The 16,054-nt window shown below is 33.3% G+C and overlaps 1 protein-coding gene across 1 annotated transcript in view; it reads right to left on the reverse strand.

Moving 5' to 3' along the window:
* The window catches only part of LOC118189357 (amine oxidase [flavin-containing]-like), a 55,968-nt gene extending 40,184 nt beyond the window's left edge, over positions 1-15,784 (reverse strand). Inside the window, exons 1-4 of the mRNA XM_035359942.2 lie at positions 15,630-15,784; positions 6,949-7,043; positions 2,457-2,594; positions 2,207-2,314 (exon numbers count right to left, since the gene is read on the reverse strand). Of these exons, the coding sequence (XP_035215833.1) occupies positions 2,207-2,314; positions 2,457-2,594; positions 6,949-7,043; positions 15,630-15,669 (381 nt within the window). The 5' untranslated portion in view covers positions 15,670-15,784. The remainder of the gene's footprint in view (positions 1-2,206; positions 2,315-2,456; positions 2,595-6,948; positions 7,044-15,629) is intronic.
* Positions 15,785-16,054: the final 270 nt, after the last annotated feature.

Here is a 16,054-nt window from a genome sequence, read left to right on the forward strand (position 1 = left end):
TAGTAGATCGTTCAAAATTATGAACATGAAATGTTTATCTTTTGGGATTAATACTAGTTTATTCATTCTAGTACTACAATAAAGTACCAGATTAAAACAATGCATCACTAAAAAAACACAAGGGTTTGAAATATTGAATTTATCTTTATATGCCAATGATTTATATCAAGCAGCAGGTGCAGTAGAAAAGGTACACAAACTGTCATCTGATGCAGTTACTATTTTAAAGCACGTAAATTGATACTTGAAAATAAAACGTAAACGTAAAGTGATAAGTAAATTAAAACGTAAAATGATAAGTAATATAAAACGTAAATTGATACGTTGGGAAAGGAAAGAAGAAATATACTCAAAAGTCTGCAGCTCATTGAAACAAAGATGCGAAACAAGATATGTATATGTCAATTTTGTCAGGTTTCACGTCACAAGGGTGAATGTTTTACAAAAGGAAAGACAGAGAAAAAAACAACCAGTCTCTTAAATGTTAAGGAACCGTTAGAAAAAGGTCTTAATAAGAACTCAATTTTTAAGAGTCTATGACTGTACTGAAAGAATTCGAAAATATGGTGAACAGGCGACCTTTGATCTGCGTTTACAATGACTTACAAATATGGACCTGAATGTTACAAATATGGACTTGAACTGCTTACACCGGCTGATTTTCTATTGATCGGGCATAGAATAATAGCTGAATATTGATTTAACTTTACAGAGATCCTGAACACTCCTCCAACAAGAGAAAGTCTTATAAAAGGAAAACAATATCAAAACGCACTTATAAAAATGGAAAAGTCAGTATCGTCTTGATTTAAGAAATGCCCATTTGTTTCGTACAACTGAGAGTAAGAAGAATCTTACTCTCAGTTGGTGATATAGTTTTACTTGAAGGAACACCTAAATCTAAGTTTTCTGAGATTTAGGTGGAATAATTCAAGTTTTTAAAGAGCTTTCTTTAGAACTTACAGTTCAAGTTCAGGTTAAGCAAAGTTTATAGTTAAGTTAGATTAAGTTTTAAAGAGTTTCAAGAGTAGGCTTTAAAAATTAAAGTAATTTGACAAGGAAAATGATGTAAATACGTTAAATTTTGTTGCTAAATTTTTTTCTTTCAAGATGACTGGAAGGAGAGCAGCTGATATTAATATGTAAGAAGATTTGTATTGCGGAATCCCAACTGTTGTAAACTGCAGTTTGTAAGCTTAGGTTGTAAGTTAGCTGCTGATAGAAAATTGGATCTTGGGTGGTTAAAATTTAAGATCTTCTCAAAATCGTTATCATTGAGATTGCTGAAATTATGGCGAGGAAAGATATGAGGTTTATTTAATTCACATGGAGTTATTTTATGTTTTGAACATTTACTGCCACTTCTGTCCTTCCATATTTCAGACAGAAAGCAAATTAGGTCTCGTGTGTTTAAGTGAGGATTTGAATTGTTATGTCAGAGCGTGTTCTGAAGTTTGAAGGCCCCTTTACTAGATTCTTTGCTTTAGATAAAAGCATTTGCTACTTGCCGATAGTTTAGAGTCACGTCGGTGAGTTCCAAGCCAAATTCGCAATTAAATTGCTGTGGGTAGCCTTTGGCTATTTAGATAATTAAATTTAGCTTTACATGTTGAATTTCTACTTTGAGTTCGCGCTTTAAGTGCTGGCGGACTTTGTAAGCACCAAAAGTGTCTTCTGTTCATCTTATTGAGTCTAGAATAAAATTGTCTTTTACAGCTTTCTCAAGTTTCTGTACATTAAATTTAGACTAAGCGATAGGTCCCTTTTGTGTCTGCAAGAGATTAAGTCACATTTTAGAATAGTAAAAGAAGAAAAAACCTTATACGCTTATTAATCAGTGCGCGAATATGTAACTTTAAAAGCCTGAAAAACACATATCTACGATGTTATCGTCATGCGATGATTTTTAGGTATTTTATTTTTTTTTACCGTGATGTTTTAAAACAGCGATGTTTTCAATTGCTTTATTTATACTACCATGTTTTATTAATCACGAAGTTTTAGGACTGAAGTACTTTCTGGCTTTCTTCTCCTCCACGATGTTTTCGTCTTGTGATGTTTTCTACGCGACGTTTCCGTCCTCTATATTTTCGCCTGTAACCCATAAAAGAGAAACTGAGATCCCAGTCTTTATAAAATTTAAATGTATTTTAAACTTTCATTCATCGAATAGTAGTTAAAATAGTTTCTACGAATCATATCTTACCTCTTCGCCCATTTTATCCATCAGCCACATAATGTTATTAATATCCATTGCCACGAAGGGGTTTCTTCGTCCAGGTAACGTACCAGTTCTAAAGCGTGTTCGTTTTCCCTAAAAATAAGAATTTCTGACTAGGTTCAACTTCAAATGTGAACTTTACAGAAAATCGAAATAATGTTATTAATATATTATTTCTGATTTATTTCTGCTTATTTTATTCTAGTTTAATAGCATACAATGAAAATCTACTTACATTTTTGTAATGCAAAAGGTCTTCGACTTCATTTACTTTATAATTTTCTATTCCAAATTCTTTGGCCATGCGAAGAAGTCGATTTTGTGTTGGTCCAACATACGCTCCTCCGATGTCAACATAATTGACCTTCGGATCCTAAAATTGAATGATCAGGTAAAGACAGGATAGGAAACTTCCAAGTATGCATTCGATTAACTCAGAAATTTAGTATATAGTACTGTTCATTTTCTGTAAATAAATATCTAATACAAAGTCGACATCAGTACTTAAGCTTTAATTTATTATTTATTATATAAATTCACCTTACTGTAGCTAAATTACTTCTTCATTTAAACATTGCTTCAGTTGTAATTTCAAAGCCCAGAAATCTTTCTTGCATAGATAATGCTCACCAAAGTATGAAACGACAGAGGCGACTGAGGAGAATAAGAAATAATTCTCGAGCTCCCATTCCCTTTAATATCAATATACAAAACAGAATATGCTTTTCATACTATTTTTTTATAATCAGTTATCAGTTGTGAAGGAATCCTGCCATTTTTCTGCAAACTTCAAATCGTGGCTCAAAAAACACTTCACGGTGGCAGCAGTATAACAGGCAGTTCAAGGCCATGAAGGGGTTCACGTTGCAAGTTCCCAGCTGGAGTTATCTGATAAAGGTGGGGGTGATAAAGGTGGAGATAAAGGTGGGGGTATCTGATAAAGGTGGTTTTATGATTCTTAATTTAGTTGATAAGATAACTGCACTTAGGAGGTGCTTCGAAATCCGATAAATTCGGATTTTTTCCCCTTCTAACTCTTTAGGAAACGATAGCATGTACTGGTAAAGGCCTTTTTCAAGGCCGTCTACCAGTCACTAGGATTTGGATACGGATACGATAAGAACGTCACTGAAGGTGGTTGGATGTGTTATGAGTTTACATTTGACAATATGTGGTTTATTATGTGTAATATATGTTTAAACTGGAGAATCAAAGTATTTGCGTGATTTTGAATTATATTTCGATAAAACTGTAAATAACACATCACCGTGATTATGCCGATTCGTATTACTGTATGCAATAATGGTGTTACCTATTGTAATCAAGAGAACGTATCACGACCAGGACAAGTCGCAAGATCTGCTGCTCAAGGCAAAATATCGAAGAATGAGATCAAAAAATGTTTGGAGGATGCTTACACTCTACATACGACCCTTCGCCACAAGTTTTCCACGAATTGTGTCATAGTTTATAGTAAAGACAGCCAGTTGTTTCTTTTCGCCTATTTTTCTCTTTTGAATTTTTACTTGTTCAGGTCAGGCCAATTTTACATAATGTTCCTCAGTTTATTGTGTTTCTGTTTTTCACATTTCCTCATTCTTATTTATTTGACTGAAATATTTCTTCATTTGTAATTTTGATTTTCCCGATCTTGCTTCTTATATCTATTTTTCTACTTTTGTAATCATGTTTTAATTTTTTGATTGGTTTTTAATTTTTCAGTCTGTTTCTTTTGGTTGTTTCCATTTCGTATCTGATTAAATACTTTCCAGTGATCAAATACCTGCAAATTCATTTATGTTACGTCGGTTCTTGTTGCTTAGTTTTAATTACAAAACATTTTCAAATTTAATCCCTAGTATTCTACAAGGGGCATTGGGCTATATTTCCTTAAATATAAAACGTATATGTACAGGGTGGCCTAAGATAAATCGAAGATAAATCAAGTGAAGAACACACAAATTGTAATATGATATTATATAAGGTGGTCCAATTTTAGCCGTACCAGACATTATTTTCACCTGCTTTGGGCCTCGCAATTTTCTCAGCATTCTGGCTGGGAAGTGTTCTGAAAAAGTATCCATTCGTGGAGGTACTCTTAATAACAGATTATTAAAAAATAAAAATAACAGGTAAAAACATTAATCACAGATTTTGTTTCATTCAAAGTGAAATTACTGAGGGTGTCTGCACATTTTTAAAAAGGCTTCGGTAAAGAATTAAGAAAAAAGCAAATGTTTTCGAATAAGTCTTTTTGGCAACAGTATTATTGCTTGAAATGAAAAGTATCATCTGCTGCTTTCAAATTTATATATCTTTCATTTTATCTCAGGTGAAGAAGCTGCTGAGCTGTCGCATGTAAATAAGCTGTAATGTGAATATGGTTTTGTACTTTTTGAAGAGAAATATCCCTATTCCATAATTCAAAATGCAGGGTATTAAATTTCTAAGTGCGAAATAAGCAACATTTATAATAGGAAAGGGAAAAAGCATCAATCATTGATTCAACAGGGAAAGACGACTCCATACGAATAGCCGAAAAATGTACGAATTACTTCTAATATTTATAAAGTTAAATCGTTCTTATCAAGAGAAAATCCAACGACGCAGAAATCAATTGCAAAGTCTTTAAATACATCTTAAACAACAATAAATAAATAACATTTAATGAACCAAAATTTACGACTTAAAAAAAGGCTAGAAAACTTAATGTTCGCCAAAGTTTTCTGAAGCATGTGGATCAATGCAGAACAATTTATAGAATTCAGGATGAAAACTGTTGAGTGAAGATAAATAGGAATACATTATAACTCTTGATAAAGCGTAGGTTTACCTAAACGTCTGCAACAAAAACAGGTCTATTTTTTTATCGAAAGCGAAGAGAAAAGTAAAGTACAAACCTGGTTTCGTCAATGAAAAGAAAGTTTCAGAAAGGGGTTTATGATTGCGCATGATTCTTTTACAATGGAAATTAAAAATGTGGAGGGAAAAAATGTTAAAATTAATTCAACGTACTACAAAGAGACAGTTTTATATTCGATATTTGCAGAAAAAAAATCATTTCTTTGTCCAAATGACTTTCAAAGGGTGAAACTTTCTCAAGACAAAGCAACAAATCATACTTCGAAAAGTATCACTGTATTCCGCGAAAAAATGAATTGCACGTATACATTTTCAACGTATTCCTGCAAATTCCCCCAACGTTTTATCATAGGCTATTATGCCTTTGGTCTCTTGATAAGAGCTTTTTCTAAGCGCAAACCCACTACGATTGATAGGTTCTACAAAGTAGTGGAAGAAGTATGTAAATCAATAGCCCTGAGAATTTTACGAAAAGCCCTTCCTTCTGGAAATGTGTAAACACTTGCTGTCAAACAGACAAATATTATATTGCAGCTGCATCCTAGATTTGTTCTCAAATATTAAGTCGGAAGAAAAGGCTATCATATAGCAAATTTTGTTCTCAAATGTTTTGGATATTTTGTATAAGAATATGCAGTTTTATTAACTAAGTTACAAACGAATTTAATTTAATGCTTAACTAATTAAAGCGTAATGAATGTTTAAATAAAAGAATTTAAATCTGCAAGGTCCACGAAAAATATTGGACATTTTTATAATAAACCTTCTAAAGTTACAGTGTTCATTGATATTTGTCTCGTGAAATTTTCACCTTGTTTTAGGAGCCTCTGGAGGTAATATAAAATCAAGTGTAAACAACTCAAGTATTCAAGAAAATTTTTGAAAAATAGCTGCTCTTCTCGAGATTTATATATCGGGTGAAAGATAAACCGAACGCAAAGCAAGTGAAATCTGTCATATCCTGTACGGATTATCTTGGATCATTTGTTACAGCCCCACATCGTGTATTCTTTGTATTCGGTTTTTGTTGGGCCACCTGTGTCTGTCATTCAGTTTTAAGTATTCAAACGCTATGCAAAGTATATGTTAATATATTTAAAAAGAAGTAAAAAACCTATATATATATATATATATATATATTTGAGACATTGGTTAGCACATTCACCTGATAGCTGGAAGACTCGGATCGACTTCTTGGGAAGATTACTCAATCATTCTCAAGATTTTCAGTTCCAAGAAAACCTCAGTTCTCCTACAATGGCGCCCGAATTAAAATGTGATAGACAATTAATTCATCCTCATTGATTTGGCCTAAAAGGCTCATCCTCTTTTCCTTATGTTGGGGTGAATGCTGGGATTTAAAGGCTTTCCCCCACGGGCTCTTGTGATGCAGTGGATAATACATCTCTTTAGCAATTATAGTTTCCGGATTATCCATAGAGTCAGAACCAATTATGGCTGAGGTACAGTTGATTTTTCAAGATTTGTCGATTAAAAATTCAACGTTCTGCATGTTTAAAAAGGGAAGCCCATATTTACATATGAATTCATATCCATAATTAATTTGAAGAAGTCTGTTTGCTAAGTTTTACTAACTCTAACTGCTCGTAGAAAAGCAAAGTTGAATTCGTGAAACATATATGAAATATATTATAATACATTATACATATGTTTCGAACTTCCATCTAAACTTAAAATACTGAAGATACATGACGGTGAAAGGAAAGAAGAAAAACATTTGTGAAATGAGTATTCTTGTCTCGTTTAATACGAACCTGGAAACCTATTTGCTTCATTATTAGCTAAGAGAAAGACTTGACAGAATGGTCAGAAAGCAAAATTCTGAAATTACTAGCATGCATTACCTTTTTAGTGAGCGTACGGCCACCAACACGGTCACGAGCTTCAAGTACAACGACACCAATCCCGGCTTCTATCAACCACTTAGCAGCACTCAGACCTGAAATATGAAAATCTGTCTCAGAAACAAGAAATAAATATAGTAAAAATTTCAACCTTCATTTCTACTTTCCGATAACGGTTGAATATTTATTATTCTAAATATTTTCATTTGCTACTTAAACGATAACTATTTTTCAAGAAATCAAATCTTTATTATTATTCGTTTACAGAAAACTAATTCCAAAATGCGAGAATTACACTGTAAGGAGGCTTTGAGAATAAGAATAAAAGAAAGAATAGAAATGTCGAACAAAACTGTATTTTGAAAATTGGTTAGTTAGTCAAACATTCTAGAGGAAAGATTGGCAACTGCTTTTAACCACGGGCTTAAAACGTCTTTTTCAACTCATCGTGCGAGCACTAAGAAAGGTGTGATGATGCTTGTAAGACGATCTTTTGTTTTTCAGAATGCAATACAGCAGAACATTTACAAATTATGATTTAAAATAGCCTTTCCTGCACTTAGTTTCATATTTTTCTACTTTAAATATATTCCAGGCGGTGAACACGGGGTCAGAACAGCCCTGTACGAGGGGCAATAGTATAGTCCTGCCTGCATATGCTCATGACTGGAATATATTTCAGAATATCCTGAAATGTTCGAAGAATTTATTGAAAAATTTCACGATAAGGTGGATTCTCTGCCCCCCCCCGAAAGGCGGGCTATATTTTTTTTTTCTTTTTTCGACAATGGCCACTCCTAAGGCCGAAAGTGGTGGCTATTTTATTGTGGAGACACCTAATAGGCGGCCACCGTTACCTACTACGAAGGGACGGACAGTTACAACCATGCCTTTCCCGAGATTTGAACCCAAAGCCTTCGGTATAGTAGTTAGCTTCCCTAAGCACTATACCATCTCGGCGACAATGTGGGTGGATTGGGAACGTATATATCAGTATCAGATATTATCAGAAGAATTTATTGAAAAAGTTCAAGACAAGTCGGATTGGGAATGTATCACGTCAGTATCAGATATTATCCGAAGAATATATAGAAAAACTTCCAGATCAAGTTGATTGGAAATTAATATCTATACATCAGGAATTATCAGAAGAATTTATAGAAAAATTTCAACGTAAGATAGATTAACTAGACATCTGAACAGCCTTTTTAAAAATAATACTAAATAAATGGAGTACCTCAATATGCTTAGAAATGTAATTTGCTTTAATCATGAAATTTACTTTGAAAGAGATATACGTGAAAAAATTCGTAAAAGAGCTCGGTTTTGTCAAGAATTAGTTGAATTATATGTAAAAAAATAGCTATTTTGAGCTTAAATAATTAATTTATGTATGCTTTCATGAATTAAATAAATTAATAAATTCTACAAAAATTATGAAATTAGAGAAAAGACCTAAAATTTTTACGAAATTAAAAATAACTTTCAGGGGGAATTGTTTTTTGAAAATATATAACCTAAAAAATGAGTTTAAGAGCATGCCAATAGACTCCGAAATTAAGACATTTAACACCGAAATCCATTGATGTACAGTAAAAAAATCACAACAAAATATAATGACACAATAATAGCGAAATTATATGTTAATGGTACAGAAGGTGATTATTTTCGTACTAAAAGTATTATTTTTTGTATAATGTAACATGAAATGTTTGAAAGGGACGAAGCGCTGCCGGAAAAATAAGGTTTCAAGGACAAGTCTATTTAAGACTGAGGTAAATGACTGTCTTGTTAAACTGGCGAGATATCGCCAAGCTGGCTATTGTTGTGGCGACTAATTTTCGTCGCCAAACATGGGCACCATTTTGAGACATTTTGGTCCGGTACTTTTAATTGGCATTGTAACTGAATAACTGTTATTGATCCCTACATGTAACTGTAACAATATATGGCCCTAATATACCTTCCAGTAATTTCGAGAAGTAGAAGGTCCTAGAGATTTCTTGGCAGCCGTGGGAAAACTATATAAGATCGGTAAGATCCGGGAGAGCACTGGTTTCTGATGTTTTTAGTTCAAAGTTGACTTCTTCGTATTGAGATTATTCCGAGCTTCGTCTTTTAAATGCGCTTTATATTGTTTTGTGTTTAACGTTCTTACTAGTTTGAAGTGTAATTGCTGACTGTACTCTGTTATACCGAGAAGAATGGTACGAGTATTTTTGTGTAAATTTCCAGAAAAGTAAAGTGTTTCTTTTAGTAAAATGAATTTTATCAAGCTGTCATGGGTTCTCGATGTATTCAATCTATTACGAACCCGTACTCACACTGCAATGCATTAAAAAAAAAAGAAAAAAGACTTCCAATGGTGATATCCAAATCTTCAAAAATTCACTGTATTGTTTAATTTTTCCTCTTACTTGATATTTACATTTTATTTAAAAAACTTAAGCTTTCTGAGTACACTTCCTTTTTCCTGTAATTTTTTTAGTGAGCTTCATACCTAAAAATATCTAAAAAACATACATATATTATTATAAAAATTTGGCATGAGATAGAGAAGTGCAGATTTTTGACAAGTTGAATCAGATTGAATAATTTGACTCTTTCTTACAAGAAGTGATAAAGAAGGTAATAATTTCCATAAGCAGCCTTTACGCAATCTTGATAGCACTATTTTGTTAATTAGTTTGTTTTGAGAAATTTAGTTAATTAGCTTATTTTGTAACTTCGAGTTGAAATTCAAATAATTTTTAGCCGAAAGAGCGTTAGCACAGAAGGGCTATTAATTTCGTTTTAGCATTTTGCGTTGGAAATTTAAATGCTCGTTTCACTTTTCAAATTGTTGCCACCAAATATTATCGCCCTGTGTTATATTTAAGAAATTAAATAATGAAGAATCTGCATAAATGTATGTATGTTTATCTTATTGTGTTAAAACATTGGGTACTTAGAGCTATCAAATTTTGAATAACGTAATCCTCCATAGAATATGGGCGTCTGGAAACCTTAATTTGGAATTTGGAATTTGTTTTATTAGCGATTTCATATTTTGTAACACTTTAACGAATTTTTTATTAACAAACTCAACGATTTCAAAGCGACCAATGCCAACGCGCACGGGGAAAGGGGGGAGAAAAAGAAAACCCTTATCTCCAGCGCGTGAGACTCTGTATCAGTTCTAAAGATATGTTCATTTTAAAATGATTTTGTGATATTGCTGTTGAATTGAATTTTATGGTTTAAGTGCGAAGAACATGATATTTAATAAATAAGGGTAACACACAAAATGTTAAAAAAACCGCCCCTTTGGGCGTAACGTAAAATCTGAAAGCTTTCCGATTTTTTTAACTGTTTTATTTATTTAACTTCTGGTAGAGAACCGAGAGACAATGCCTCCGCCAGTACATCAAAAAAGATAGGCTAGTATTTTTTTTTTTTTTTTTTTTTTTTTTAACTAATGGCACGCTTTAGCCGATTTCGGCTTGGCCACTACTAAGCCCAGAAATGGTGGTCACTTTATTATGGAGGCACCTAATAGGTGGGCCGCCTTTGTCTCCTATGAAGAGTCGGACAGTTACAACCATGCCTTCTCTGGGATTCGAGCCCGGGCCCTTTGGTATCGCAGTCGGTTCCCCAAACCACTATACCCGTCTGGGCAGCAGTATTTTGAGCAGTGATTCTCAACCTGTTTTTCCTCATGCATCCCTTCACCACTGCTAGATCACTCTTTCCCATAACCCGAAAAATGCATATATACATTTATTTAGATTATATTGTAACGTGTTTTCTGAACTAGACAAGTGCAGAAAATTTTGATAAATACCAAAACTTCTATCAAACTAGTTTTTTATATTCATAAACTAAAACTAAATGGTTAAGAGCTAAATAAAAGACTGACAGCTTTCCGCCCTCCTGGAGCTATGAAATTCCTCCTTGGTTGAGAAAAACCCCTGATTTAGAAGAAGCGAGTTTAAGCTTAACTTTGAAAGAGGGGTCTTACTAAAAGTACCCTATAAATGTTATGATTGGAAGTTAGCCTTTTCCAGTTCCTTTTTTTAGATATTAGAAATTTATGTTAAATCTCTGTACCGATTACATTAATGAAATAGACCGATGACTATATTTCAACTTTAAAACAATATGAAAGAGCAAAATACTTGTTCTATAGCCAGAAACACACGGCATACTACAAAAAAGATAACTCAAAAACGAAGTAGTTGTACTACGTTTCTTTGACTTTAACCTTCGCAGCGACCCATTGGTGATAAATCGAAATCAAGGCTATTGCGTCTATTTTTGAGCAGAGTGGGAAGTTGTTCCTTTTTATAAGTCTGGGAACACGAAACGAATATGAAAAATCTATTGCTCTCTGCTTTCAATTAGTTGCGGAGCTTCTATTGTTCACACTGAATAGCGTGTAGAGAGATTATCGCAGGTACTTGAGAATTTTTTCAAGATAAACATTTACTTAACTTTCAGATGGATTATTTTTTATCTTTCAGAAGAGCTGATAACATAAAGAGAATATCATAACCGAGATGATAAAGAAAATGTAAATTCACTTTTTTGGCAGAGATTGTGCTGAAGTACGAGTAATTTTAGCTTATAATGAAGCAACACTTTATCTTGATTAGGAATGGAAGCCTAGATAATAGAGATCATTTGCATCAGCCCAGAATCGGATTTACATCGGCGCAGAATATTGGCTTTTCATATCTGTTAGTATGAAAGTCATCCCATGTGGTTGATTGGCAAAGCAGCGATTTTGGCCATAGTGACACATTTAGTGCTAATTGATATATGAAAAACGTTAAATGCACCTGTCCATTCCTCGTAGGTGTTACAAACGGAGAGGTAGATTAAATAATGAGAAAGATAGGAATTAAGATATTTTTGCTTTCATGTAACCGCGTTATCAATGCCGTCGACCACATCTCTTTAATTTCTTCTTCAGCTTTCTGGATCGTGTGTATTTACACAGTCTTTTCCAATTTAGGATGGGACTTTTCTTGATCTTTTTCATTTACAAAGTAAGAGAACTGGGTTAAATTTGTAGAAGCTATACCTTAGTTTTGTGTTACAGCGAAGATCTGCTTTTATTGAGGAACAAATGTGGAATTTCTAAGCCTGCCCTTACACAGAATTTCGGTGATTTCTAGAGCAATGAAGCATAATTCTTGAATTCATAATTAAATTTTTTAATGATTTATGTGATAAAATACTGCATACTGAGAGTTTTACAGCCGAATATAAGAGACCTAAAATATTTCCCTACGCAGCCTGGCTTGACTTTCTTAGTTATATTTGGCCTATCAACAACCGGCGGTAAAGTTACTGAGCACTGTTAGCTCTGACCTGGTTAGATGCCAAACGAACGGGCTGGTTGCATGGGCGTTTTCGTGTTTTTCCCCATGTATAAGCATGCATATGAGCCAGTTTCTCTCAGAAAGTCCTCCAAGAAGGCATTCTTCCCATCAGGTAGATATCCCTAGAGTGCTTTACCGTAATCTCAATAAGCCAGATCAATCTGAGTTATAACAGCCTTCCCCCGTGTGCATTAGTATAAAGCTATTAGCTAACATTATGACGTAAAATTAAATTCTTCTATTTGCCAGCTTGATTTCCTCATTATGAGTTGTCTGAGGATGCACAAATGTTAAGGAAAGTTGTCACTAGTGCAGGTGCTTACAATAAATTTAAGTAAGCATTAAAGGAAAGTTTATGTGAATCACAATTTGCCTAGTGTATCTAAGTTAAAAAACAAAGTACAGCACAAAACTTGAAGGTTTGTTAAGCTGTTAACCTTAAAATACACAATGTTGGTCTAAAACCTCTAGAAGTTTAAATTCTAGCTGCAAAATAAACTGAGTTTTTTTGAAACACTCTAATTTTCAAAGTTCACTTTTATTTTGCCCAAATCCCGATTAGTTAGCCGCTCAAAAGGAACTTCCAAACGGCAAACTACTTAAACGTAAACTTATTACAACGTGATTGAACATAAGCTTGCAATTCAGAAACTCTACTATGAAATTACTTAGGAGTAAGTAAAGTTTGCAAAGAACTTCTGAAATGGAAGAACTTTTTGACAGAATCCAAGAAAAATTAGGATAATGTAAAAACTTCAAACTGAACTATTAAGATAAGTAATATAGTTGTCTAAATTTAACTATTCATTTACCAATATTTCCAATAGGGGCATTTATAAATAACGTTTAAATTCTTCATGTTTTAAACTTTGTCTAATAACGTATTTATTAGAATTATTCTTTCAGTGGCACTTATTTTTAAAATAATTTGTTTGAGGAATAAGTTAATGTATTAGTACATGCAATTTATTGAAAACAGACGTTATGAGGCACTTCTGGTTTCTCTTAGATTTCTTGATATGGAAATCATAAGAGTACTGAAATAAATAAAACATTAAAAGTATAATTAGCCGATAATTACTTGACGACACACTCTGCCGGTTAAATTTATAGATATGGGCAGTACAAATGAAATTATTTCTAAAAGTGATGCGAGATAAACGTGCAGCTTCCAAAAATTGGAGCATTCTCAAAAACTATACAGAATATTTTTTTCATAAAGATATACTTTTCGTTTGCACAGATCATTTGTACATAAAAAAAATTTTTTTTGGAAGCCTGTATCAGTCCCGGAAAGATACTCTTTTTATCTTTCTACCTCCATGTCTTTCAGTTGAGTTATATCCGCAAGTGATAAAAAACAGAACTTTTTTTCTTTTTCTTCCCTGGCAGTAACTGCTCCTATAAAATTAATCAATAACGCTTAGAAACACACAACACAAACACAAATTAAATTTAAAAGCATACGAAGTTAAAAACAAAATTAATACCATACTAAGCGAAACAGAAAGTATCAAAGCACTCTAATATCTTTCAATTAAATTCAGAAGCAATTCAAAAACGTCAGCTAGTCTGTAAAACCTGAAGCATCCACCAGTATCTTTCAAAAATATTGTCTGACAAAGACCTTTTAAAATGTGTTTGGTATCCATAATTCCGGCATAACATACCACACATTTAGGAATATGAAAGGATTCACATCAGTATAGATAACTCCCTAAACAATCATATCCTGTTTTTTTAAACGGAAAGGCACAAAAACGTTTCTTCTTGGAAAACTAGAATTTGATCGAGTGACTTGAATACGCTAGACCTCTTGTGAGTATTCGCACTTGAAGAAAATTTAGAACATTATGAATTGATATAAATATGGAAAAAAAATAACTGTTAAGCTACTTAACTAACTAGGTACTAAAAAGGCAACTAAAATAAATTTGACTTAGAAAACAGCTACTAAATGCTAAATTATTTAATAATAAGTCAGTTCAATAAATAAAGCTAACCAGTAAAAGACGTTGAAGAAACTCCCTGATCACAATTGGACCTCCTTCTTTGAATACAATTATGTACTTGAGAAAAAGTCGCTTCAGCGCATTTCGGACCATTTTCACATATTTCAAGGTGCATTATAGGTCGTACTGTTGTCATAGCCTGGATCTGATTTCAACGCCCGGAGAAGAGGGAGTTTGCAAATGTATAGTGAGTGCCTTTGTGGACAGGGGCCCTTAAAATTCTGTCAAGCCGAAAGTTCTGACGAGAGGTTGAAAGTAAGGGAAGAGCGGGCAGATTGTCTTCGGATCTACTCCGTGGGATGGAACTTTGTGTTTCCCGCGGGTGTAATACAGTCGCTCCTTTATGGTGTACCTTCAGCAGCCATTTCGAGGGAAACCTAGAATAGTTAAAAGACCCATGTGTTTTGACCATTACCGGTAAATGCGTGTCAACAAGCAACTGTATGCATATTTGCATGTGCACCCTCAAAGTTCCAGCGAATTTATGGTATAAAAATGCTGCAATGCTGATGCTAAGGGTAGATGCAAATTAGAACGCATTATGGTTTGTTTTGGTTTATACTTTTATTTTTGGTTAAATTTCAATAAATGTTGACCGAGTTTCGATAGTATTTCTTTTACTAATTTAATCATGCCAACTTCTACCTTCTTTATCCCCTAAAACTCGTCACAAATGCATTAAATTGCAAGTATCCGACTACATAGATTTGATTCCTACTTGTATTACGAGTTGGATTTATAGCGATAAAGAATTTGAGTTTTGTTTTCATTTCAGTTTGTTTTTCATTTTGCCATCCAGTACCGAAAGAAATATTTTAAAATTTTGATGTTTGCATAACGCGTTGTCCCTCGAACGGATTATTTAATAATATTTACATAATTTTATGAATTAATACAAATTAGCAGCATGTTTCTGAACAGAAAGTAGTAAAGGCGAAGACAATTAATGCAACACAGAATAAAGTTTTGGTGAACTCGAGAAGTGTATGGGCTGTGAATTTTGGGCCCAACCTATGACAGTAGTTATAATAATAAATAAATGCATAAATACTTTATTATAGTTACGAATCTGAATGTCTAACCTTCTTTTTATTTAGAGCAAACCAAAAAAATTCATTTCATAGTATTTGTAAATAACACAAAGCATGCTACATTTTCCCTTCGAGCAATTAAAATTCGTGGAAAGTAAATGTTAAAAACGGGAACATGAAATGAAATAGCAAGTATTGAAAGAACAGGGGGACGAAGAAAAGTAAGTGAAAAAAATAAGCCATTTTTTCAAACGAAGTGAAATTAAACTTACCGCTTATACCTGCGCCGACTACCAACACTTCAATGTCCATGTTGGGTATGGAAAGAGCAAGGAGTTTCCTGCTTCTCTTTCCTGTGCGTTGATTGCTCCTTGCAGCTGTGTTAACTCGGAATCGCCCGTCTACCAATGACACTCAGCTACGTATGGCTTTTTCTCTTACGGTTCGCTTCTTATCGATAGATTATCTGCTTCTTTGCGTGATTTATCTGCTCTTTGCTTGAAATATGAAAAGCATATTTGAAGTTTTTTCTATATAAACTTTATAGATTTCCATTGTAAACGTATTCGAAGTTTTTTCTATATAAATTTTATAGATTTCCATTGTATCTCTCAATACATACATATATATATGTAGAATTTTGTTTTAAATGCAAGGACATCATTCATTAAAGTTAGGAGGTTCGAATCCCGCGAAC

Source organism: Stegodyphus dumicola, chromosome X2 (genome assembly GCF_044657685.1).
Source record: "Stegodyphus dumicola isolate Sdum_Otavi_A_Nest chromosome X2, ASM4465768v1".
NCBI lineage: Eukaryota > Metazoa > Arthropoda > Arachnida > Araneae > Eresidae > Stegodyphus > Stegodyphus dumicola.